General features: G+C 43.4%; 1 protein-coding gene across 2 annotated transcripts in view; it reads left to right on the top strand.

Annotated features, from left to right (window-relative positions):
• Positions 1-25,325, top strand: part of GALNT10 (polypeptide N-acetylgalactosaminyltransferase 10) — a 553,591-nt gene that overhangs the window by 275,163 nt on the left and 253,103 nt on the right. For both annotated transcript variants that reach the window (XM_085617641.1, XM_085617642.1), the window contains one exon: positions 10,875-11,013. In XM_085617641.1, the coding sequence (XP_085473767.1) occupies positions 10,875-11,013 (139 nt within the window). The remainder of the gene's footprint in view (positions 1-10,874; positions 11,014-25,325) is intronic.

Genomic DNA, 25,325 nt, shown 5'->3' with positions numbered 1-25,325 from the left:
TTATCATTCAAAATGAGCTTTAAATAGATTTAGAAAATTCTGTCACTTTTTCTTTACACAAACGTTTCAGTGTTGCTACATATGTTGATTCAGCCAATCAAATGCTCCTAAATTAGTAGCTTGGGTTGCACAGAGGAGAACTACTTGTATGCAGCTGAAGAGCTACAGGTAGCTCACGAGCTACTTGTTGGAGAAGCATAAGTTAGTGACTTTGGTCCTGATTTAGAATTTGACGGACTGGTTACCCTTCACAAACAGAATGGATATCTCGTCTGCCGTATTACAAGTGCATTTCACTATTAGATTTTGAGTAACTGAGGGGTCAACTTTTTTTACTTTCCTTTTGTTGGTGAAAGTTTAAATATGTCACCACTTCATTGAAATTGACTATTTAAATTAGTGCTTCTATTAAGCTGGGGAAAAACATGGAATGATATTCAGTATTGAAAACCTTCAGAACAGAATGCAACAGCACTTCTTACGATATTCTGCTTAAAACGGTGTTGCTAAAACAATATATTCTACTTGTTTTTGGTTAATTTTGATTTTGCAGTATCAAAATGACATCTCTTAAATTAAATCTATGAAAACATTTATTCATTCTGTAGTGTTTAAGCTATTTCAAAATGACAAATAGTATTTCCGGTACCTTGCACCTTCTTTTAAAAACGTGCAAGTTTAGATTATATTATTACAGGGTAAATATTAGCTTATCAATTCAGCTGGCGATACAATCTCTCAATCTCAAAATTGTGGTTTCCTACTTTGTGAATGCTTCCAGTTTAACCCTGCTGAAAAAAGGCTTTTACTTTGCATTTCGAAAGTTGAGGAACTAATGTTCACCTTGCTTTGATTCTCACTGCATAATGGCTAATGGCCAGGGTAGTAGTGAGGATCACGAAAATGGAGCGGATATCAATAGAAGTTTACTTACCGTTTTGAAACCATTCATCACACAATGTTCCGCAATATTCCCATGTTGCAGAGATGACCGGACATAAAGAGGGAATGCCCTTGAATAAACTGAACAGCATTTGTTGGAAGAAACAGAAAGGCAGGCAATTTAATCTGTTGCTTCATATACAGAAACTTCATGAGTAGCTCAGTCCCCATGGATAGATTGATGCTTTGCACCAAAATAATTTGGGTGTAGGAGTTATATGCACTCTTGTTTGTTTCCCTGTTAGCAACAGGGGGTATCTGGTGTGGTGGACAGAATAGTGCTGAATGGTGACAGGCAATTCAAGAACATCTTTCAGTACATAAATAATACGAGTTTGTAGGTTCCTTCAGTGTTGTATGTCTTCTATTCTGATGCATATAAGGATCTAATTTAATGTTTGAGATTTTAAGAATACCAATAATTTCAAATCAACATGCGAGTCAAATGAAAATCTACTGGTGTTTCAACATTTATAAACCTAAAGCGTAACCTAGTACTAAAATCAATGCACAAAATCAAAACATGTCCGTAACAAGGCCACTTTCCCCTTCCTACCCCATCACTTCCATCAATGCCTGTACCTACATATCAGACTTTCACTGCACAATGATTTTGGGAAGTGCCTGGGCTTGAAGATGCTACACCCATATCCCAGTGCACATGGCAAAAGGGTTCGGAAGCTAGACTATGTACTGCGCGTGCTGCGCACAGCTGATGGCCTTGCACCCTAGACACTGAGGAAGAAAAGGTGAACTTGTCACTTTGGCTAAGCCCTTAACATCTCATCTGTGGGACTGTGTGCGCTGCCATGAGACGTGTAGTGTTGAGGCACTCACCATAATTGCTTAATTTTTGTGATTTTTAGGTGTGAGGTCTGTAGTGATGTTATGTAGAATGGTGGCATGTAGTTATGGCCCCGTAGAATGTGTTTAGTATTCTACAGTTGAGGGGCATTACAACGTTGGGATTTGTGACTGTTACGAGCAAGCAGACTGCTCTGTGTCCATCTAAATAATTTAAAAGACAACTAAGGCTACACATCATTACAGATTGACGATGAGCGCCGATGCGAACCCAAGCACAATCTTTTCTTCAAAGCCGGTAAAAGCGCTACACGTCTTATAAAATTGACAAAATATGAAATTGGCGTAATCGGTGTATGAATAGCTGAGGATTGCTGGATCTGTGCCATGTTACATTGGACACGCAATGTGGCATGGAATTAAAACTTGAAGGAATGCTATTATAAAACTGATCATTTAAAAAGAGGACGCTTACTGGTGTGCGCTCGAGGAGCTCTCAATCCCTGTGATCATTAGAGAATGCACGCAGCAAATCTCGTGTGAGCCTGGTGTCACTAAGCAGCGGCCATCTTGAAATCAGGCAAGGAGAAGTTCATGCGAGATTTCGAAAATCTCTGTGGCCATCTTGAGACCAAGCAAGTTTTGGGATATTTCATTGAAATGAATGGGAAACCATATTGAAGTCAGGCAAATTTTAGAAAAGAGTGGAAAAGACTAAAATTCAGGCAAAAATGTAAAAAAATAAAATAAAAAGTAAAAGGGTAAAATACCAGTTCTCTCATCTTAAGTGAAAACAGAAATATAAAATGGAAAGTGTAATATTAGAGGAAGGTAAAAGTTCAACAAGTACATCAGCAAACACACATATGGATGATGTCAATGTTCAAGAGGAAGAAAATGTGTTGAACATGATTTATAGGAGACCTCTACCGTTTGATATCACAGATGAACAAACGATTGCTCAAAGGTGGGGAAAAATGGACAAGAAGGTTTGAGCATTTCTTAAAAGCCACATGGAAGAAATACACTGATGAGCAAGCAAAGGATTTACTTCTTAATTTAGTGGGTGACGAAGTGGAAAATATAATCATCACGTTTCCGGATGCATATAAAAATACTTATAAATGGATTATGAAAAGTCTAAGTGAGAGGTTTGATCTGTAAAGAAATGTAGATTTCGAAAGGTACACTTGTCATATAACATGTCAACAAGATAATGAGACAATTGATGAATTTGTGACAAAGTTAAGAAAGTTAGTCATGTTCTGTGAATTTGAGATATTCAATATCGAGGAAGCGGTCAGGTTGAGGATTATCCATGGATGTAATTCAGTAGAATTGAGAAAGAAACTCTTAGAAAAAAGTGTGATTTAAAAACAATTCTATGCATGGCATGTACTGATGCTCAGGCAAAAAAAAACATGCAAACAATTTGGAACAAGGCAGAGTCAAAACATTAGAACAAGTCCGCCAAATGACCAAAAAAAGATAATAAAAATGAAATGGTCAAAAAGAACAACAAAACTGGCAATAGTATGGAACAACCGGAAAAAATGACCTCTTTCAAAAAGGAGAAAAGAACATGTTATAGATGTGGACAATCATTTCTGCATACGAATATATGTCCAGCAATGGGACAGCAGTGGAAAGAATATTGAAGAATGAATCAATTTTCAAGTGTATGCAGATTCAAAAGAAGAGTTAACGGAAAAACATGGAAAAGTCAATTCAAAGGAAACATAAAATATATTAGACAGATGGAAAGCGTTGATGATTCTTCTGTTTGTGAATTTGAACAAGAACAACTATATTGTCACAGGAAAATGAAGATGAAAAGATCAATTTGTTAAAAAAAAGATATTGAAAAAACAGCATCTGTTGACATATTAGTAGGATCTCAGAAAGTTCCATTTGTTTTGGACAGTGGAGCAACATGTAATATAATGTGTACATCTGAATATGATAAAATGTTGGATAAACCTTTTCTTGTTCCATCAATTGTCAATGTCTTCCAGTGGGGACGTAAACGCCTTGTAACCTGTTTAGGGAAGTTTGAAGAAAAATTAAGTTATGGGGATATGTCTCTTAAGAGGAAATACATGTGTTAAAAGGGTAAACGTCTGGACCTTGCCTACAATGTAATGTCACAGCTCAATTGATGGGACTGTTAGCCGTGACGTTTCATGTAACAATGGAACAGTTCCCACTTTGACTGTGGTTCTTGGAAAATTAAAAGGAAGAACTATTTTTTTGCCCATAAACGATAAAGTGAAACCTGTTGTGCAAATGCATAGGAGGGTCTCAATCCACATGCAAAATAAAGTTGAACAAGAAATCAATTCTCTACTTAAGACATAATTGAGCCTGTAACAGGTCCAACAACTTTGGTGTCTCCAATTGAATTGGTGCCTAAGAAAAACACAAGTTCGATCCGAATTTGTGTTGAGATGAGAGTACCAAATGCCGCAATTGAAAGCGAAAGGCATCCTGGGCCATATTTGAACAATATGATTAGCATTCTGTATGGTGCAAAAGTTTTCTCAAAATTGGACCTCTGCAAGGGCTATCATCAGATCGAAATCAATGAAAAATCAAGATATATCACAACTTTTTCAACACATTTGGGGCTATTCCGCTACAAAAGACTTAATTTTGGAATAGGCTCAGCTGCAAAAAAAATTCAGGAGATCATAAAAAATGTTATCAGACCAGTAAATAATTCAATGATATAGAGTGATGATATTCTTGTTTTTGGAAAATTCAGAAAGGGAGCATGACCAAGCATTGAGGGCAGTGTGTCAAGAACTTCTGAAAGCTGGACTGACATTAAACCCAGATAAATGTGAGATTGCTAAACTGGAATTAACATTTTATGGTAATATGTTTTTAAGCAAAGGGATGAGGCCGGATCCAAAGAAAGTGTCTTCCTTAATAGCAATGCCTAGTCCAAAAGATATAACGGAGTTACGCTCTTTCTTGGGAATGGCTAGCTATTGTTCGTTTTATATCAAAGATTATGCTACTGTCAGTGCACCTCTTAGAGAATTAACAGATAAAGAGTGGACTTTCATCTGGAATAAGGAATGTAAAAGTGCATTCAAGAAATATAAAAGATGACCTAGCGTCAGCAGAAAATCTAAAGTATTTTGACTCAAATTTATGTACAGAAATAGTGGTGGATGAGAGTCCAGTAGGATTAGGTGCCATCCTATTAGCATAAGTTTGGCAAAGAAAAACCAAGGTTTGTGGTTTCACATGCCAGCAAAAGTTTAACGGATGTTGAGAAGAAATACCCTCAAACAGAAAAGGAAAGCTTGGTAGTGGTCTGGGCATGCAAGCATTATCACATCTTTTTATTTGAAAAACCGTTTTTGATAACAGATCACCAGGCACTCACAACTATTTTAGGAACTCCAAAGGCAAAAATATCTCATCGGATTGAAAGGTGGGGTATGAGACTAATGGACTATGATTTTAAAATAATTTATAAGCCTGGAAAAGAGTACAATCCAGCTGACTATTCGTCCAGACACCCTAGTGATGTAGACAAAAAGGAAATGGATGACACAGAAGAATATATAAACTTCATAATCAAATCAACAGTTCCTGAAGTAATATCAGAGCAAGAATTGATTCATGAATCTAACAAAGACAATACTCTGGCAGAAGTAAAAAGATTAAGAAGTCTAAGTGGATGCATCTCAATGCCATGACAAGATTTTAACCTGGAAAATGTTTGAGGTGTGCTTGCATTAAAAAATGTACAGGCAGAGCTAATGACAACCACTTCTGGCAATCTTATAAGAGGCAGCAGAATAGTCATTCCAAGCAATTTACAAAGGCCTGTCATCAATCTTGCACATGAGAATCACAGAGGAATATCGGCAACAAAAATTCTGCTAAGAGAAAAGGTGTGGTTTCTGAGACATTGCAGTCAAGTAGAAAAAATCATACAATCTTGTCATTTCGGTCAATGTACGACAAGAGAGAGAACTATTGAAGAGTTGCACATGTCTAGGCTACCAAATACAGTGTTGTCTGAACTAGCATGTGATTTCTATGAGCCATTAGACTCTGGACAATATTTGTTTGTCCTAATTGATGAATAGTCAAGATTTCTAGTTGTAAAGTCAGTATCAACCACCTCTACATCGTGATACTGCCTGTTATTGTTGACACTTGTTCAGCTTCGGGTATACCCAACATATTAAAGACAGATAATGGTCTGCCTTTCAATGGAGAAGAGTTTGAGAAGTTTCTTGATTACATGGTATTACAACACAGAAGAATGACTCCACTCTGGCCACAAGCAAACGCAATAGTGGAAAGATTAATGGCCACTTTTTAAAAAAACAATGTGCAAAGGGCAAAACTAACAGACATTTCTATAGATCAAGCTGTGTGTTAAGTCTCACGTGATTATAGAAATACACCTCATGGATCGACTGAGAAAAGTCCAAGTCCATCAGAGCTGATGTTTGGTCACTCTAGACAAACACGCTTAGCACAGATACCTTTGAAACCTCCTAAGGAACATGCGCAAATTGAAAAAAGGGATGAAATGATGAAAGAAAAGATGAAACATGCAGAGCAAAGGAAATATATTCACACAAGGAATTACAAAGTTTGAAACTGTGTATTAGTAAGACAAAATCAGACATGAAAGTCTATGAGCAAGTTTCACCCATTTCCTTTGGAAGTAACAAAAGTAAAGGGATCAGCTATTACTGCTCAGAATGAAGATAAGGCAATAATAAGAAATAAGGCACATTTCAAGAAGTTTGCAAATCCAGCTCCAATTGCAGTTCATGAAAAGAGAGATGATGTGCATGGTTGCATTTCTCTCAGAAGAACAGGAAGGATGCAAAGAAGACCTCAAAGATTGAATGAAGTATGTTAATGATTTAATTTTTTTTATTGTTATTTTGTTTTGATATTTTGTTTTATTTTGTTAATTACTGTATGAAGATTAACCTTGTTAAGAAAGGGGAAAATGTAGTGATGTCACGTAGAATGTGTTTAGTATTCTACATTTGAGGGGCATTACAACATTGGGATCCGTGACGGTTACGAGGCAAGCGGACTGCTCTGAGTCCGCATAGATAAATAATTTAAAAGACAACTAAGGCTACACATCATTACAAGGTCGTAACCACGATGTCTATTTAATTAAAGTTATTAGTGGCTTGTGTACACACACTGACGAATGCTCACTGTCCATTGTGCAGACTGACACTGTGCCTTACAGTGAGAATTACAGAAAGGGGCATACAAATATTGACATCTTCTCAAGTAATAATTGCTTAATGAGTACAAAGACTGCTCTAGAGGCAGTTTGTACAATCCAGCCACAGATTGTTTTGCACTAAATCTTACATTATTCACAGTAAGAGGTTTTTGGAAACAATACAAACTTGATGCTATAAAACATGAAAACATTGTACCCAGCAGGTACTCCTTATTAAATCACAAGCGAGCACAGAAGTTTTTTTGTATTAATATACAATTTTATCATGTTAGAAATCTCAGCCTTTATGGTGGAACATTTTTTTTGATTTTGAACAAAACATATTCTCTCTTATTCATTGCATTCATATAATATTTTCTTAGATGGCCAACTATCTGTACCTTATGCTGCGTGTTTCTTACGTTTTTCATGACCAGAACAGGTTGCTTTTTTTATGGGTGTTTGAAAATTATTTTAGACTTATCTAGGTTCCAGGGGAAATATTCTCCTGTTACCTGAAGTGAGGGTAGGAAGCAGTGAAAGCATTATATGCTGTGCTTAATTTGTACCAGTGCTTGCCGGTTCTTGTCGACGGCACTTAATTCTTAATATGAGCACTTATTTGTCACAGTGCACCACATGGTGGTGCTATCGATTTCTTAACAGAGCATTCTTGGACCTCTGAGTGGCCTGCAAGTGTACACACGGTCACATTTGTAGGAGTTTGATGCTTAGTAAGAAGTGTTTATACTGGCATTTAGAAACCATGGTAAGGTCAGTTGTTTGCACAAGCTGCAGTGGCCTCCTGGACAATACCCTGGGACCGTGGGCTTTAAAAAAAGAAAAAAAAAGAAATTAAGTGCTTATCATTGGTTTTTGCTTTTTAATCACTTGTAAGGTACTAGCTGAATGAATACTGCATCTAAATGCAGTGGCAGTGTACCAGTAAAAGATAAAGTGTATTTGCATACATTTTACATAATAGATCCAATCTGAAAGAGACAGTTGTAGATTCCTTACCTTCGAATTTCCCCAAGGCGTCAGACTGGATCTGGAGGTTTTTCTTAACTGTACACCTGCACATGCGTCATCTGCTCAGATCAGGGGTTCCATTCTTCGCCTATCTAGACGACTGGCTGTTGAAGGCGGGCTCGCCCCAGGCAGTCGTCACCCACCTCCTGACTACGGTGGACCTCCTGCATTCGCTGGGGTTCACTATAAATGTGCCGAAGTCACACCTGACCACTTCTCAAACGCTCTGTTTCATTGGAGCTGTTCTGGACACAGTGCAGTTTCTGGCCTATCCTCCCGAGCAGCAAGTCTGGGATATTCAGGCTATGATACTGATGTTTCAACCTCTATCTTGGATTTCGGTGAGAATGACTCTGAGGCTGCTGGGCCTTCTGGCCTCCTGCATCCTGCTGGTGGATAATGCCAGATGGCATATGCGGACACTGCAGTGGAACCTGAAGTTCCAGTGGGCGTAGCATCAGGGGAATCTTTCTGACTATGTTCAGATCTCAGAGGGAACTGCACAAAAGTTGCAGTGGTGGATAACCAACCATGCTTGGGCCAGAGGTAGATCCCTCTCCCTTCCCCCAACCAGATCTAATGGTGATGACAGGAGCGTTACTCCTGGGATGGGGCGGCCATCTGGGAGAGGCGGAGATCAGAAGCATCTGGTCTCTAGCGGAATCTGGGCTCCTTATCAACCTGCTGTAGCTCCGGGCAATCTGACTGGCACCAAAGGCATTCCTTCCCTCTCTCAAAGGGAAAGTGGTGCTGGTGTTCCCAGAGAACAACACCGCCATGTGGGTCTGCAACAAACAGGGTGGTGTGGTGTTGTGGACCCTATGTCAGGAGGCTCTTTGCCTCTAGACATGGATGGAACATCAGGGCATAAGCCTGGTGGTTCAACACCTGGCGGGTTCTCTGAATGCCAGGGCGGACAAAAGCAGCCATCGGTGCTTGATCGATCACGAATGGTGTCTTCATTCTGAGATGGTACAAGGTCTCTTTCAGCATTGGGGAGATCCTTGGTTAGATCTGTTCACCACCTAAGAGAACGTGCAATGTCAGCATTATTGCGCATTGGAGTTTCCAAGGCGACACTCGCTCGCGACACCTTTCGTTGCAAGTGGAACTGCGGCCTCCTGTACGCCGTTCCTCCTGTACCACTTCTGCCCCAAGTGCTCAAGAAGATCAAGCGCAACCGGGCCCATATTAATCTTGTGACTACGGGCTGGGCACGAAGAGTCTGGTACCCCAAGCTCCTGAGCATGGCCATCAATCCTCCGATCAGACTACCCCTTCGGGAGAATCTTCTGTCGCAGCAGCAGGGGACTGTTCCTCACCTTAACCCATCCAGTCTCCACCTCATTGCATTGAGATTGAGCAGCGACAGTTGACGGCTTTCGACCTTCCGTCCAAAGTCTGTAATGTCATCCTGGCAGCCAGGCGTCCCTCCACTAAATCAGTATATGCCTGTAGATGTAACAAGTAAAAGTCCCCTATTGTAAATGGATTCTTTAAGGGCATTAATCGTCTATTTCCTCCTGCTCCTTTCATAATGCCCCAGTGGAACTTGAATCTTGTTTTAACATATCTTATGTGTGCTTCCTTCAAGCCTCTTCATAACTGTCCTCTTAGGCTTCTTACTCTGAAAACTACCTTCCATGTGGCCATCACCTCTGCATGCAGGGTGAGTGAGCTGCAAGCTTCGTCTTCCAAGCCCCACTTGTGCATCCGGACAAAGTGGTGCTTAGAACGAGGCCTTTGTTCCTTCCTAAAGTGGTTACACCCTTTCATGTAGGACAGTCTTATCACTTTGCCCACCTTTTTTCCACTTCTGCACCCTTCCAAGGAGGAGGAGAGACTCCACCGTCTGGACCCTAAACCTGCGCTATCATTCTACCTTGACCGCACCAAAGATTTCCAGGTGGATGATCAACTCTTTATTGGGTATGTAGGTGCCAAGAAAGGCCGGGCTGTTCAAAAACGTACCATCTCTCGACATGTTGTCATTTGCATAAAGATCTGCTACGCTTTCGCGAAGGAGGATGCTCCTGTGGGGCTGTGCGCTCATTTCACTAGGGCTACGGCAGCAACCACTGCCTTGGTACGTGGAGTCCCACTCCATGATATCTGCCAGGCGGCAACGTGGGCATCTTTGCACACGTTCACCAGTCATTACTGCCTGGACAGCCAAGTCCGGAGGAATGGGTATTTTGCCTGTTCGGTCCTCCATGACTTTTTAATATGAACTTGGTTCACAGACCCTCCTCCGGGGATGGCATTGTTGGGGAATCTATTCTAAGGTAAGGAATCTACAACTAACTGTCTCTTTCAGATAAACAAGTTACTTACCTTCATTAACGATGTATCTGTAAGAGACATAGGTCAGTTGCAGATTCCTTACCGCCCCACCTATCCTCCCCTCTCTGTGAACTGACATCTAGGGATAGGGACTACCTTACAGGGCCCTGGTTGCTACACACCAGTGGTCAGTGTCTTTCATGTTTCTGTGCTTCAGGCGTGCAAAGCCTTGTTAGAACTGACGTCCGCGCACAGGGGCGGCATCTAAGTAGGCACCGCAACGTCCACCCGATGACGACGAATGCGGAGTCGACCGATGCCACCTACCGACATGCAGAAGTGCTGCTAAGAAAAATGTCTGGATCCAGTCTGAAGCCTGGGGGTAATTCTAAGGTAAGGAATCTACAACTAACTTCTGTCTCTTATAGTTACATGGTTACCGAAGGTAAGTAACTTGTTCTACACTGCCATAAGAAATAATTTGTTATTTTGAGTTCTTCCTATTCATGTGTCTGGACCTAGCTCTCTGTCTCATTGTCTTATATTGGTATCAGAGAATTAACTTTTGCCTTTTTTCCACCCAAAGGCAATGGAGAGCAGGGGAAGCCATACCCACTGACTGATGCTGACCGAGTTGACCAGGCTTATAGGGAAAATGGATTTAATATTTATGTGAGCGATAACATCTCTCTCAACCGCTCGCTTCCAGACATCAGGCATCCTAAGTGAGTACTTTAACTGTAGGTTTTTCTTTTGTATTTATGGGTGTCTGTCAGATTTATGCTTCTAATGATAATTATTTTTACTTAATAAACCCTTTATTTCTTCAGCTTGGGTAGTTTAATTCCTGAGCTCTCTTTTTTTGTGAGAAGGGCAATCAAAGTGCTAGCTGATTGACCAGTGTGCCAATTTCACTGCATACATTGATTGGTTTGCCAACCTTTTTACAATGTTTTTCATTGCCTTCAGTCTTTGAATTGGTTTATTATTTAGTCTTTTCCGCATGTTTCTTCCTACACTAGCCTTCATTGGCACCTCCTTCTACCCCTGGTTTTCATCGGAGATTTTTTTTTTAACTGACTGGGCTGGAGGGAGCTGCGTGCCTGCATGGTGAAATACGAGTGCTCAGGCACCAATAAGAGAATTTTGGAGGAATCTGATAGGTAACCGAGAAGCTTGAAGGCTAGACGTTGAGAAGTAAAGACTCTGCTTCAGCACGTAGGATTTTTCCAACTGTTTTTAAAGTGCAAGCGGCGGCAGGGAGATGCCTAGCATAAATTAAACTGAAATGTCCAGTATAGCCAAAGGTGATAGGGCACGGAGGATATCTCATTCTCTCTGTATAAACGGACAATGTTAAGTACAGAGTGAGGGTATTTGAAAATAGTCGCATGAACCTAAACACTGAAGCAGACCCTTACAGCACAATGTTTAAAGCTGCAGACGCCTCAGTATTTAAAGGGATGGAAGCAATTTTCAAGATAGAGATGGAAAAATGCTACAAACCGCATAATGAGAAGATTGGAAAATGGCAGCTAGTCAGTAAATCAAATCTTACACTTTTAGATTGCCCTGCTGCTGGCAAGGGGTCGGGCCTCCGGGATCACGTTCAGGACTTAGTCTGAATTACGGTGGAGCAGTGGTGTGGCACCGAAACAGTGTTACATAAACAATTAAGCTTCGATCAGAATTTCTGGAGGTGGTAGCAGTGTTGGTTGACTTTTAGGAGAATATTATGAGAAGGTGTTCTGAAACTGGCAGGAATATATACAAGTTATGTATACTGTAGAGTTTTTTCTTTTTAAAGATTTTTATTTGTTTCCCTGATCCCAGCTCAGAACCAGTCTCTAGGCTAAAGGATTTATTGTTCATAGTAACAGAAATTCTATTCTGCTGCACAAGCCTCTGTATTGTTTCCTGCCCACTTTAGAGTTGCACACAGCATGTTTGTTTGTGCTCAGGTGGACGAGCAGAGGCTTTTTTGAAGAAAAAACAAATATTAAGAGATGATAATTGCATCTAGTGAGTGTTGGCCTGGCACCTATTTACTGTGGTTTTCGTACCATAATTTGAAGCATACCAACGGGTGGGCATTACAAGCCCAAAATGTCATGTTGCCAAAATGTATGTGCTGTATACATTTTCTGTGGCGAAGCTATGTGGACACCTGCAATGAGACCCATATCTGAAAGACAAAGACCTATTTTAGTTTCCACTAGCTTTTAAGCCTAGACAACAGCCGAAGATAAAATGTCAAGCATCTTCCATTAAGTTTTGTACAAATCTCAAATCAGCCTCTTTTTGTTCTCATGGAAATTAGTCTGACTTCTCCTTCGGGACTCAGGAAGCTCCGCTGGTCATCTGGCACCATGTATTTCAAGTATGAAAATAGCAGTTGCCCTTTTCACAATTAATGGGCAACATTTACTCCTAAAATTCCTGCACTAAGAACAATTAGACTGCTTATAAAGAAGCATTGAAGAGTATACTTTAGCTCATAAATGCAAAAGAAGCAATATAAAATAAACTCTGGAATAACACCCAAAGCTTGCTTTCTACTCACGAGAACCTCCTTTGATGTCACTGTGAAGCATTACTTCTCGAGTTTTACTTCCCAAGATTAGTTAGTATGCTTCCTTTAGTGGGTTCCGTTCAGACTGTGCCACTACTGGAACCAAGCTGTTCCTGGCTGATGAACCCCTAACTATGGTGAAACCGGTCCTGGGTTGCTTGTGTTCCAGTTCAAGAGGACCTGGCTTTGCAGTCCCGGCTGGACTGTTCCGATTGGAGCAGGGTCAAGATTTATTTGTATATAGCTGGATCCAAACTGATGCGGCATGGTGGGCAAAATAGCAATAGATTAGGATGCTGCCCAAGTAATTACCAGTAGCTGAGATTAACTCGAGCATTCCATCCATCACTTTTTTGTGCACTTTAGTCTTTTAGATGTGTGGCAGAAAGTTACAATAAAGGTTATTGTATAGGGTCTTATCAACAACATTTTAATGAATATTCTAGTCAGATGTCAAAAATGTTCATTAAAGTTGATGAGGACTGTTGGAGATGTGGCTTTTTGGGATCACCATTGTTACTCTATTCACTGTTTGGGTTGGCGGGAGGGGCAAAAAGAATATTTATTTTTCTATCTTTTGTTTTCTTTTTTTTTTTGTTTCAATGTGTCATTTCCTCTTCTTACCATTTTTCCTCTTTATTTTGACTAACTCTTTCTTATTTCAACATCATGACAATTAAAGAGTGAACCCTTGGATGCTGTTATGACTGTATTCTATATGTGTACATCCAGTATGACAAAGATGATCCATAATACATTCAACGTAATACCAAGAACTTAATTAGCAAAGAGTCGTTTAGATTTCTGGAACGTCAGACACCACTGTATTATCTATAATCTGAAGGCCACCCATCCATCTCAGACAAAATAAGCTTTTAAAAATACTGTCCTTGAACACAAAAGAGCTAAATCATCCTGTTAAAATTAAATGGATTATTCCTACATTTTGAGGGGTGACATTATCCTTCTACAAATCGGAACCCAAGAAATCTGATCTATGCATAGCCACTGGGTCCACAAACCAACATTTTCTCCTGTTGGCAAAAAGAAAAATGCAGTGATAAGTTAAATCTACGAATTCAGACCTCGAAATAGTTGAAAAGCAGCATAATGAAGGTATGGCCAATTTTAAAGCAGCACTAGAAAGCAATGACATTTACATAGTAAACATATAGGCCTCTACTAAACCTTAATAACAAATAAATGAATTACTGAACAACTCAATACTATTTTGGGAGGGAATTTTAATTTACCCTGTAATATAATTTTAGAAACCTTTGCAAACAAAACTAAGTTGCATATGGAGAATGCATAACCCAACATGAAGTGAGTTCACATTTTACTTCTCCCTCCCAACCCCCACTATTAACTCTCACAAATCAACTACATTCCTAATAACTACTCCCTTGCCGCAAAATCAATGAATCCTAAAATTAAGCCGATATTGGTCTCGGACCATGAAAGCATCTCAGTCGAAGTAGTAGCTTATAAAGAAAAAAACACAAAAGATAGAATTTGAAAATTGAACTAAGACGTACTAAATGATACAAAATTTAAAGATCATACTAAACAAGTCATCAAATACTTCACCGCAGAAAATAATACTACAGATAGCTCTCTTAAACGCGTATGGGATGTCATGAAAGCAACAATAAGGTGCGTGATTATTAAAATCATGGCCTATAAGAACAAAGCAATCTCCATAAAACTAGACTCTTTAGAAAAAGACATTAAAAGCCTGGAAAATGAACTCCCAAATACTAGAGATAACAGTATACTTCATAAACGAAAACCAATGAAATCTGAATACAATAACCTTATTAGAAATGGATCACACATTTAGGTGAACAACTTCTGATGGATACATCTGCCAGTGGATTCCTCACCTTGTGAATATCCCCTGCGCCAGCAACATTCGGAAAATTTTGTAGCAGTCCACGCCGATGGGGTCAAAGATGACGTCACAGAGACACTGCTCCGCTCGCGACTCCGCTGACGTCACCGGCTCCATAAGAAGACCTCGTCGGCGTAATGACGTCAGTTCCCTTTTTTCCGCGCCATCGACGCCAACGGATTTTGGGAATTGCTGTTGGTAGCTTTACTGTTACTTTGTTTTTCTTCTGGGTTTCCCTGTTTCTCTTCGAAGAAGATGTCGACGAAGAAGTTGGGTTTCAAGCCCTGTCGGGAATGTGGCAAACACATGTCGATCACAGATCCACATGACGACTGTGTTTGGTGTCTCTCATCCGACCACAATGTGGATGGTTGCTCTTGCTGTCCCAAGATGAGCTCCAAAGTTCTAAAAGAAAGGGAGGCGAAGCTCTTCATCGCTAAGATGAAAAAGGAAAAGAGAGGAAGAAGGAAGTCGAGATCGAGGTCACGATCGAGGTCGGCGTCGAAGTCGACTTCGGGGCATGCTTCACGAACCAAGAAGCATAAGAAGAAGAGGAGGCATTCTTCTCATCATCACTCTGATAAGAGTTCGGCTCTGAACTCGAAGTCGCTGGCTCGACGCCGAAAGGAATCCGTGTCTCCTTCACCGGTCCCGGATTCTCCTGGTCCTTCTTCTCCAGTGACTTCGCCGGCTCCGGCTACATCTCCGGTTCCGATGCCGTCCCCGGTTCCATCTCCGGCTCCGTCTCCGGTTGAAGATCTTCAAGTCCCGGGTGAGCCTGCGACGCCGCTTGTTCCACCGTCGGCGCCGGTTGGCTCGAGTCCGATGATGCCTGACAAGTACCCTGCATTCCCTGGGCCAGGTCAGGACCCCTCGCATTATCTGAATGCGATGTATGGGGTGTTCACGAGAGCCATGTACACAACTGGTGCACCTGCGGGTCTGATGGGTCCAATGGCGTTTAATTTATCCGCAGGCCCCTTTCATGCCGTTTTTCTCAGCGACGCCGTCTTGGCATCTACCAGCGCCGAGGACGTCGACGCCGCTTCCATCTTCACCGGCGCTTCATCGTCGGATTCGAACACGGTGACGCCGCTTGTGCGGATTCGATCCAGAAGAGAAGCACAGAGAGTGGTGGATGAAAGGAGGTACCTTTTGGAGGAAGCTGAAGAGGGAGAGCTGGTTGAGTCTGATGAGGTGTTTGAGGAGCTTAAGGAGGCTAGTGGACTGGATTTGTCTCCTGAGTGGGAAATCACTCCACCTTCAGATGAACCCTCAAAAGATGTGGCTCCGTATCATGCGGTCATCAGGAAGGCTGCGGAGCTACTAGATCTTCAGTTGCCAACTACGGAGTTCAGATCAAATATTCTGACTGAAGTGCTGCATTCACCCACTACAGTTTTGGAGCCTTTGTTGCCCTTTAATGAGGCCATTATTGACCCTGTATTGGAGGTATGGCGTAAGCCTTTTTCTGCTCCCGCAGTCTCTAAGACGGTCGCAAGAAGGTATAGGGCGGCTCCAGGGGATCCAGAGTTTTTAACGTCGCACCCATCGCCTGAGAGCCTGGTGGTTCAGGCGGCTTGCTCGGGTAAATCCAAGGGTGCTTTCCCTCAGGTTCCAGGGGACAGAGAAGCTAAAAAGGTAGACCAGTCGGCCAAGAAGGTCTTTTCATCGGCCAGCATGGCCCTTAAGTCGACGAATGCAACTTGGCTGTTGGGACGCTATATCCATGCGCTCATGGACTCGGCGAATAAATTGGCACCAAAGCTTTCTGAGGAGGATAGAGTCGGCTTCAATGAAGTTTTGACTGATGCCCAGGCGGCAGCACGCAAGTGATACAAAGTGGGCTGGACACGGCAGACTCAGTAGCGAGAGTCATGGGTTCTTCTGTTGCCACCAGGAGAGGTGCTTGGCTGAAGTCTTCTGAGTTCTCCCCGGATGTACAGTCGACTTTGTTGGACCTGCCATTTGATGGATCTGGTTTGTTTGGTAAGAAGGCAAATGCTGCTCTTGAACGCTTTAAGGAGAGCAAGGCTACCGCTAGGTCTTTGGGCCTAACAAACTTGTCCTTTAACAATACTGTTTGAATAAAACTTTACTCCCTCTCCTGGCCAAAAATGAAGTGCACAGTCCCCATTAATTACAGTTTAAACAGCACACAGCAGATGACTGCTCTCTCAGAGCACCCTCTGATGTAGAATATCCCTGTTGGCGGGGGGAGGCAGGGGGGCTCGTTTCACTGACTTGTTAAGACAAAATGGTGGCTGGGGTGCACTGCTTAACATACAGGTCTTAGCACAGAGCAAAGGAGAAATTTTGAAGGAAAAACAGTTAGTCACGGGGCATGAGAGTGAAAAACTACAGAGTTTGGACTGCAAATCCCACAATTCAACAGGTTAAATGGAAGCAGTCCCACGCAGGAAAAACCACAAGTTTAAACAAAAAACAGGTGATAAATTATGCCATTACGGGCAGGTTAAAACTACAATTTTAAACTGTAACAATCACAGGCAAAGATAGTTAAAGAAATTTGAAAAAGATAAGCTGATGCAATCACAGGTAGGGAAAATCATTTTATATAGAAGAGACAGCACTAGTCTGCCTCCTTACCACTTCTTGGACTCAGCTCACTGCAATCTGGGGCACATGTAGGCTGCAGCTCATAAGATGGAGGAGAACGATTTGGGGTGCACCCAGCAAAGCCTTAACCCCTTCAGTGCCCATGACGAGCTGGACTCGTCATGGGCCGCGGTGGCGCTGTGCCCATGACGAGTCCAGCTCGTCATAGACCCCGCCCGCTAATGCAACGGCCGGCACTGGGCGGGGAAAGGGGCGGGCACTGAAGGGGTTAAGGGGCCTGGGTAGGTGTGAGAATAGGGCTCAGATTTGCTTGGAGCTGGGAAAACCAAACACCAGTCCTAGGTCTGCTGGCCCTGGGGGTGGGGCTGGGGCTGGGATTGGGACTGGGGAGCTGCTCTATTCAGAAGTCTCCTAGGAGATAGACAGGTTCAATCCACACTTTGGACTTCTGCAGGTAAGGGCCTAACAAACTTGTCCTTTAACAATACTGTTTGAATAAAACTTTACTCCCTCTCCTGGCCAAAAAACAAAGTGCCTATCCCTCACCACGGCAGCCTGCAGCTGAGCAAGTAATTCCTCCTCCACCACTGCCTCCATGTAGGAAAGGGCAAAGTGAATCCCTGGTACAAACCAAATAAGAACACCGCAGGAGAATGTTGAAAAGTTGGCATGAAAAGCCCATCCCCCCATATTTTGGCTAACTTAGTAGCTTCTCCATCCGAAAGATGAGTCTCCTGCAGGCAAGCAATATCTACGTTCATCTCTAATAAAAGGAGAGAACTCTATACTGTTTTTGTTATAATCCCAGCCCCCATACTTTCCTTGAATGGAGTTCAAAAGATCAAGTTTACTCATTTTAGGGTAAGTCTTTACCCCTCCTCCCTGTGACTGATGGCAACAAAACCATTGGAAAACAGAACAAAACCCATAACCAACAAATCTCACCCAACCTGTACAAGTATGAGCAAACCACAACTGCCCACAAAGATCGATGCGCCCCCAAGGACCAATACAACTCTCAGAAATCCCCACCCTTCCCGTTATAGTGACAGTCACACCAGGTGATAACATTCCATAGAGAACACAGCCACATCCGGCCAACAGACACGCATATACAGCACTCAGGCCCCACACAAGGATGGGTTAGACGCCAGGGAAGAATCATCCTTGGTAGCAGGGAGTCTACATTCACATTTAGGGCTCTTAAGAGACTTCGATGGCACTACTCTACAGTCTAGAGGACCAGAGAAGTAGCTCTCAAATCCCCTCCCCCAGTACATGGGATAGCAGGCAGCTAGTTATCCCCCTGCCACTAGCAGAAAAGCAAAGACCCCTCAGGGCGACACAGTATTATGAACTATGCCACTGGCTTGAGGACCATCCAGTGCCCCACCGTCTGACGTAGCCCCACTCATCAGTGTTTCTGGCACTCGCTGTGTCTCCAACTCAGCGGTGTCTGTACTGCCATCGTCCCGGGCTACAATGCAGCTGGTGCCTGTTGCTGCTCTCCAGAGCGAAGACGCCGCGTCCATGCAGCCCACTTCGGGGTGTGGAAGGGATCTGTTTCGCTCAGGGTGCGCACCAGAAGTCCATATGACATGTCTAGTCAGGACCAGAAGTCCTATGGCCGCTCAAAGTATGACCTCCCTTCTGCAATAGCAACAAATGTAGCTGGATTAAGGGGCATGTACCAGGGGTTCATGGTGTGCAACTTACTTTTCACCTCCAGAAAAGACTTGTGCCAATCCTATACCCTCCAAGTATTGTCAGAGTAAATTGCAATGTTACATTTTTCAAACTGCAGAATGGGCACTTCTGTGGCAGCCCTCAGGATCGTATCCCTGTCCCTATAATTCAGTATTCTAGCTATGAAGGCCCTCTAAGGGGTCACCATGGAAGGGGAATGTGCCAGTGCCCTATGCACCCTTTTTGTAGCAAAGAAATCATACACGTCTTTGGGGCATGTAGTATGCCTCACCCAATGTTGGAAGAAGCACTCCACCAACTGTCTCTCCACCCTCTCTAGTAAGCCCAGCAGGTGTACGTTGTTCAATCGCGAGCGGACCTTCGCATCGTCGACTCTGTGTTCCAGGGTTGAAGACCACCTGTAGTTGTGAGACATGTTGTTTGAGTTGCTGTACCTTAGATTGCTGGGTAGTGAGGTTAATCTCCACATTATCCACCTGGTCCGACAACTTGAGGAGATCCACCCGCAGCAAATTAACCTCAATAGACACACCTGCTATTTGGCCATTATGAGTTCAGTGGGATTTCTGGAGTCCACAGGGGCAGTTAGCACCAAGTGAACCCCACCTTAGCCCCCGTAGCAGTCACGTACCAATGTACCAGGCAACCATCACAGCAGCAGGGAACGCCCTTCTCTGCGGGTAAGTGCACGCCAATGAAGAAGGACATGGTGACTGGTCTGCACAGAGCACTGGCGTCGAATACCCCGGCCAAGATTAGAGTACCAACTGTCTCAGCAGCTCCCTGGTAGTCGAGGGCCTTCGCTCACTGCCGGTGCCTCCCAACTGGACAGTGGCCTGCACACCCCTGGGCAACTTCACACGTCACCCTTAATGGAGGACCTACAAGGCCAGGACTTCCTGCCACTCATGGCCAATGCCTTCTGCAACAGCCTGGAGCAAGGCCCCATCATACAAAGTTCACGCTCCTCCATGCACAAGTATGATGATGCCCATCTCGTATTGGGCTCCCATGCTGTCTTCCTCTTGGCCTCAGTTAGCACCCCAGCAGCACAAGCAGGGCCGGCGATGCCTCCATGCCGGCCTGCAGTGATCATGGCCCCCCACACCACAGGGTGGTGAGTGATCGTTGCTCCTAACCTCGGTGCGAGGTCAGAGTCCCTCCGTATTGCAGGCTTCTCCTGGAGCCCACAGTAGGCCTCCGCGCTATACGAGCATCGGCCCGTTAAAAGTCCAGTGCACCGCCCCTTAAGTGCCTGCCTTCCGGGCACCCCAGCAACTGCAACATCGGAGGGGGAAGGCACATCATGCGAATAGGTGTAGCAGAAGAGCTGCAAACAGACCTCAGTCCATCCCCTCTGACTCTAAAGGGAACAACCCGAGACAAGATGTTCTTGGGTGCATCGAAGTCCGCCAGGTCGGGTTCCTGCAGTTGCCAGCAATGCATGTCTTCGGGGGTACATGGGTGTGGCTTCCTCTCTCAGGTTTTGGCCATCCTCTGCCACCCCAGTAGCTAAGCGCATCGAGGAGTCTTTGGGCCTGATGTAGGTCCTGGGCTGCACGGGCCTCGATGCATGTTGCGCTGCCAGCCCCGGCCCTAAAACTGTGGCGTATCAAATGCGGGTGGGGGGGAGGACAACACGAACAGGGATCGTAGGATGGGGTTTGTTGTGGGCAGGATTTCAAAGCGGTGATATGGAGCTCCCTATGGGCACGTCCTCTCAGCCTTCTTTGTTGGTCGCGCCCCCCCAAAGGTAGAGCGTCATTGCACTGTGTAAACGCTTGTTGACTGATATTTTGATACATGGAACCTCACAAATTACCATAGTAGGCAAGGGTTTCAGTGTTGGTTACAGCTTCAACACCTTTAGTTGAAGGCATGCAATGTGATAATCCTAGTTAGGCCCTTTACAGAGGGATTATATATTGTTTTGTGAGCTGCTATTGTGTGTTTTAGCAATTTTATGATACTGCTTGATAGGTGCCAGCTTATATGCAGGACAAGTGACCTCAGTTGGTTATTACGACGAGCCAGCGATGAAGGCTATAGGCTTGATTGGTTCACTAGGAAAAGCTGTGTCCGATGACATTGATCTGATCTATTTATTATAAAACATAACAAAGAAAGCAGATATGACTTTTCATTATGAAATGCATTCTTTTAAGCCAACAGGCGTTTAAGGGCCGAATTATTATTGCAATGTGTTAAAAGCTGCAGTAAGGTATTTTGTTACATGGAATATCTGAGATTTACTTTGTAAGAAAGGAGTTTGGTCACTACCCTCCACACAATAAACCCTTGGGGCAGAAGATTAACATTGTGATAATCCTTCTTAAAATGAGGATTTTAAGAGGTGTTGTTTTGCCGAATGTAATTGTATGTGAATTTGTACACTTGCTTGCTGTTTGCCTGATAGCTGCCTTTTGAAACGTATAGTGCAGGGGTCTTCAACCTTTTGTGTAATAAGAGCTACATAGGTTCAATGAAAATAATCAGAAGCTACTAATGTTAGTTATAAGTATAGTGACACCCCCACCACCCCCCATCCAGGATTGTCAACAGTGATCACATCAGTGCATTTGGCGGGAATGCCATCAGTAAAGTTATAAAATCATATATAGCTGCAACCAAGGTAATAATATGGTTAATACATCTCTCAAATTCAAATAATAGTTTTATATTCATTTTGAAAATGTAACCATTTTTCTCCAAACATCAGCTTACAGTTCTAAAAATATACATATTTTCATCTCAAATATATGCTTTTTAATTCTGGTACACAAATTATAATTCAGCCAAGGAAAAGCTTTTAAATTAGTAAACTGCACACAGAAGAGCTACTCAGAGATAGCTGGAGAGCTACTGGTAGCCCACGGGCTACTCGCTGGAGACCCCTGGTATAGTGGGCATGAATTGATTTGATAATCTGACAATTAAGGTTAGGAGCCTGATTGGTTTGTCCGGGAAAGTAGTGCTGGATGCCATCGGGCTGATGTGTGTATTTTGTAAAGCTTTGTCAAAGCCAGCAGATCTGACTTATTCATTGTGAAAAGCATATGTTAAGCTCAATACGCATTTCAAGGTGGATTGTCATTACACCGTGTTCATGCATGTAGACAAACATTCTGATCCGTCGGTTCTCACAGGTTACTCTAGTGGGGTAGAAGATTTGCATGGTGACAATCCTAGCTATTACCCGCTCAAGAGTGCTGGCAAATGTAGCTGTCTGCCGGGCCCTTGTAATAAAATAAAAATAAAAAATAAAAATCTCTAATGTTAAAGTTACTGGTTTAATACAATATATTCTTTCCATGGCAATATACATTTGGGGCACAAACTAGTGTAGTCTATCTCACTTCAAAGTCCTTTCAGCTGGTGGTAGAACAACTTTTCCATTGGATATTTCTAACCGCAGAGCCCTCTGCTTAGAATATCTTCAGGTGCCAGACTTTATCCGGGGAGTAGAGTAACAGTGCTCACCTGTGCTGCTAGGTGGCGTCATGCAGCTCGGTGCTGACTGTATACCGCCCTGGAAGTGACTGAGAGGAGCTACATATATGCACCACCCCTGCGAGCTGGTGCAGTTTCCTGTCCGCGCCTTCTAAAGTGAATCGAGAACTTCACTCCTAACTTTCTCAGCCTTCTGACCATTCAAAATAATTCTTTGAACAGTGTGACGGGGAACAATGTCCGCCACCCAAAATTAAGGGATTCAAGCGGTGCCGCTACTGCAGGAAGATGTCAGTCACAGACATGCACAAGATGTACCTTTAGTTCTTCAGCTCTGGACACGACTCATTGTGTGACCGATTCACCCTAGTGCACACAAAGGTGATTTGAGACCGTAAGGCAAAGCTGTACATACCTGAACACAAGAAGACCTTGAGGTTGTCGCCAGGTCCCACTCTCAGTCGCAGTTCAGGTCATGGTGCCATTACTTTGAGCACTCCACTTCCTCCTCAAAATCTTAGGAGAAGTTCGAGCATTAGAAAGCGAAACAGAATGTGACCCAATCTTGCACCTCTAATTGCAAAGCGAAAGGCATTAGACTTTAAGATTTACATTACGCTTCCTCTTAGTCACCAGATACAGAATACTCACTTGGTCCCAATATACCCTAATGTTCCCTGGACTGTCATTGACCCTGAAGCATACCAAGACCTGCCAAGAAGCCATGCTGCAAATCTGTAGTGTGCTTCTGTGTGACGCCATAAATAGATACTTTGATGGTTACCTGGTTGAAACAGTGTTCTTGCCCTCCTGTTAGTCCACTGGTGACCAGATGACATAGGCCAGCAACTGGTGTCCCAGATTTTCTCTCGAAGGAAACAACTCCAGAAAGTCTCCTTGTACAGGCTTTGACCAGTAAGGAGAATCCTAATTCGTTTCTGACCAATCTCCAGGGGAGAGACTTCAAAAGGATTGATGCCTTTGGGAAGCAAATGTGTTCTACTGCGTGTCTGGTTCTGAGATCTGTAAACACATCTGTCTATTGGCCTGATATGCACATTCTCTTTGGGAACACCTGGAAGATCTTACTAGCCATATCGCAGAGGATCTTAGGACATCTTTGGCTCAGACAGATGATTCATGACGAGCAGAACTCAGTGAAGTACATCATCCGCTCAGGCTTTGATACCACAGACTGCATTGGCAGGGCAGGCGGTACCTGTATTGTGCTACGCCGACATGCCTGGATTAGATCAACCAGATTTTATGATGTATAGCTATTGCTAGTGTACATGCCAATTGATGGGTCCCGCTTTTTTGGAGAGCAGGTGAAGTCCATTCTGTGACAATTTAAGCGTAGTAAAGCTGCAATGAGTTCCCTGAGAGTGTTGACCCCTGCAGAGCAATTTCATCACCAGTTCCACAAATGAAAGGGATTCTTCGAGGGCATGTTTATAGGCAGGTAAAGCCTCAACAGCCTGTGATGCAGCAGACAGCCCAGTCCTTTCAGGGGTGTGGATATGGAACAAGCAGAGAGCAGACCAACAGGGGGCTGCCCTTCAGTTCTTCTTGCCTGCAACAGCCAAGAAACTACTTTGGTTTATCCTTAGCAGCTCATGCAGGATTCAATACTTCCTTCTAGTTTGGCAATCCACCACTTCTGATGAGTTTTGCATATTGTTTTAAAAGGCTGAGCCATACCTCTTCTCTCCTCCCCAACCAATACTCATCCAGTACCAAAAGGAATGCTGTAGAAACCATCTGTCCATTTTGCTGCAAAAGGTACACCTGTTGCTCTCCATCGGTTCCACAGAGCTGATACCGAATTTGGGGAAAATCAGGGGTCGTTATTCCCACAGTAACCCCACCGCAAAATAAATCGGGGACCGCAGGCCTATTTTGCACCTTTGACCACTGACGCCTTCAAAAAATTCAGTATGCCCACATTGGCTCAGATCCTTTCTGCCCTAGACGCAGGAGACTGGTTGGTGTCCTTGGACTTGCAGAGCTTGTTTTTTAATACACATGCCCTGCAGTTCCACCGGCGTTACATGTGGTTCAAAGTAAGCTTACAGTGTGCCTGTCCCCCCCCCCCCCCGCATCTGCCTCACCAGCGCCCTATTGGTGTCCACGAAAGTGATGGCAGCGGTCACTGACCATCTTCAGAGTTTCACTTATTCCCATACCTTGACAATTGGCCACTGAAAGCAGGTTCAATACAGTCAGTTGTGGACCACTTCCAGATGACTGTGGACTCCTAACATTGTTGGGGTTTACCATAAACAAGTCGAAGTCCCACGGGTTCCATAGCAAACATTTTGATTCTTTGATGCCATCCTGGCTTTTTCTCAGCTACATTAAACCAAAGCTGTTTGTATTATGGTCCTAATATTTCAGGCTTGATCCTGGACCCTGGTGAGGATGGCTCTGAGGCTTCTTGGCCTCTAAGGCTCATGCATTCTCCTCATCAACTACGCCAGGTGGCACATAGCAACCCTGCAGCAGAACCTAAAAACTCATTGGGCCTGGCATTAAGTCATATTAACTACCCCAGCTTAAGCTAGGAGTATGTGGTATACTGAACTCCTAACCATAAGCATCTGCCATCTAATCAGGCTACCACTTCAGAATCAGTAGGGCAGGGTTCTGCTTATGAATTACTGCAACTTAACACCTCCATGCATAGAGATTCAGCGGCTATAATTGACTTCATTTAATTTGCTGTCTAAAGTGGTGGATATCATCCTTGCCACCAGACACCCCTACATGAATTACATTTACAGTGGGACAAGCTTGTAGCCTGGTGTCTAGGACCCCTTGCAAGCAAAGCTGCT

This window comes from Triturus cristatus, chromosome 7 (assembly GCF_964204655.1).
Source record: "Triturus cristatus chromosome 7, aTriCri1.1, whole genome shotgun sequence".
Classification (NCBI taxonomy): domain Eukaryota; kingdom Metazoa; phylum Chordata; class Amphibia; order Caudata; family Salamandridae; genus Triturus; species Triturus cristatus.
The sequence above is the reverse complement of the archived record's forward strand: the minus strand, read 5'-3'. Positions and strand labels throughout refer to the sequence as shown.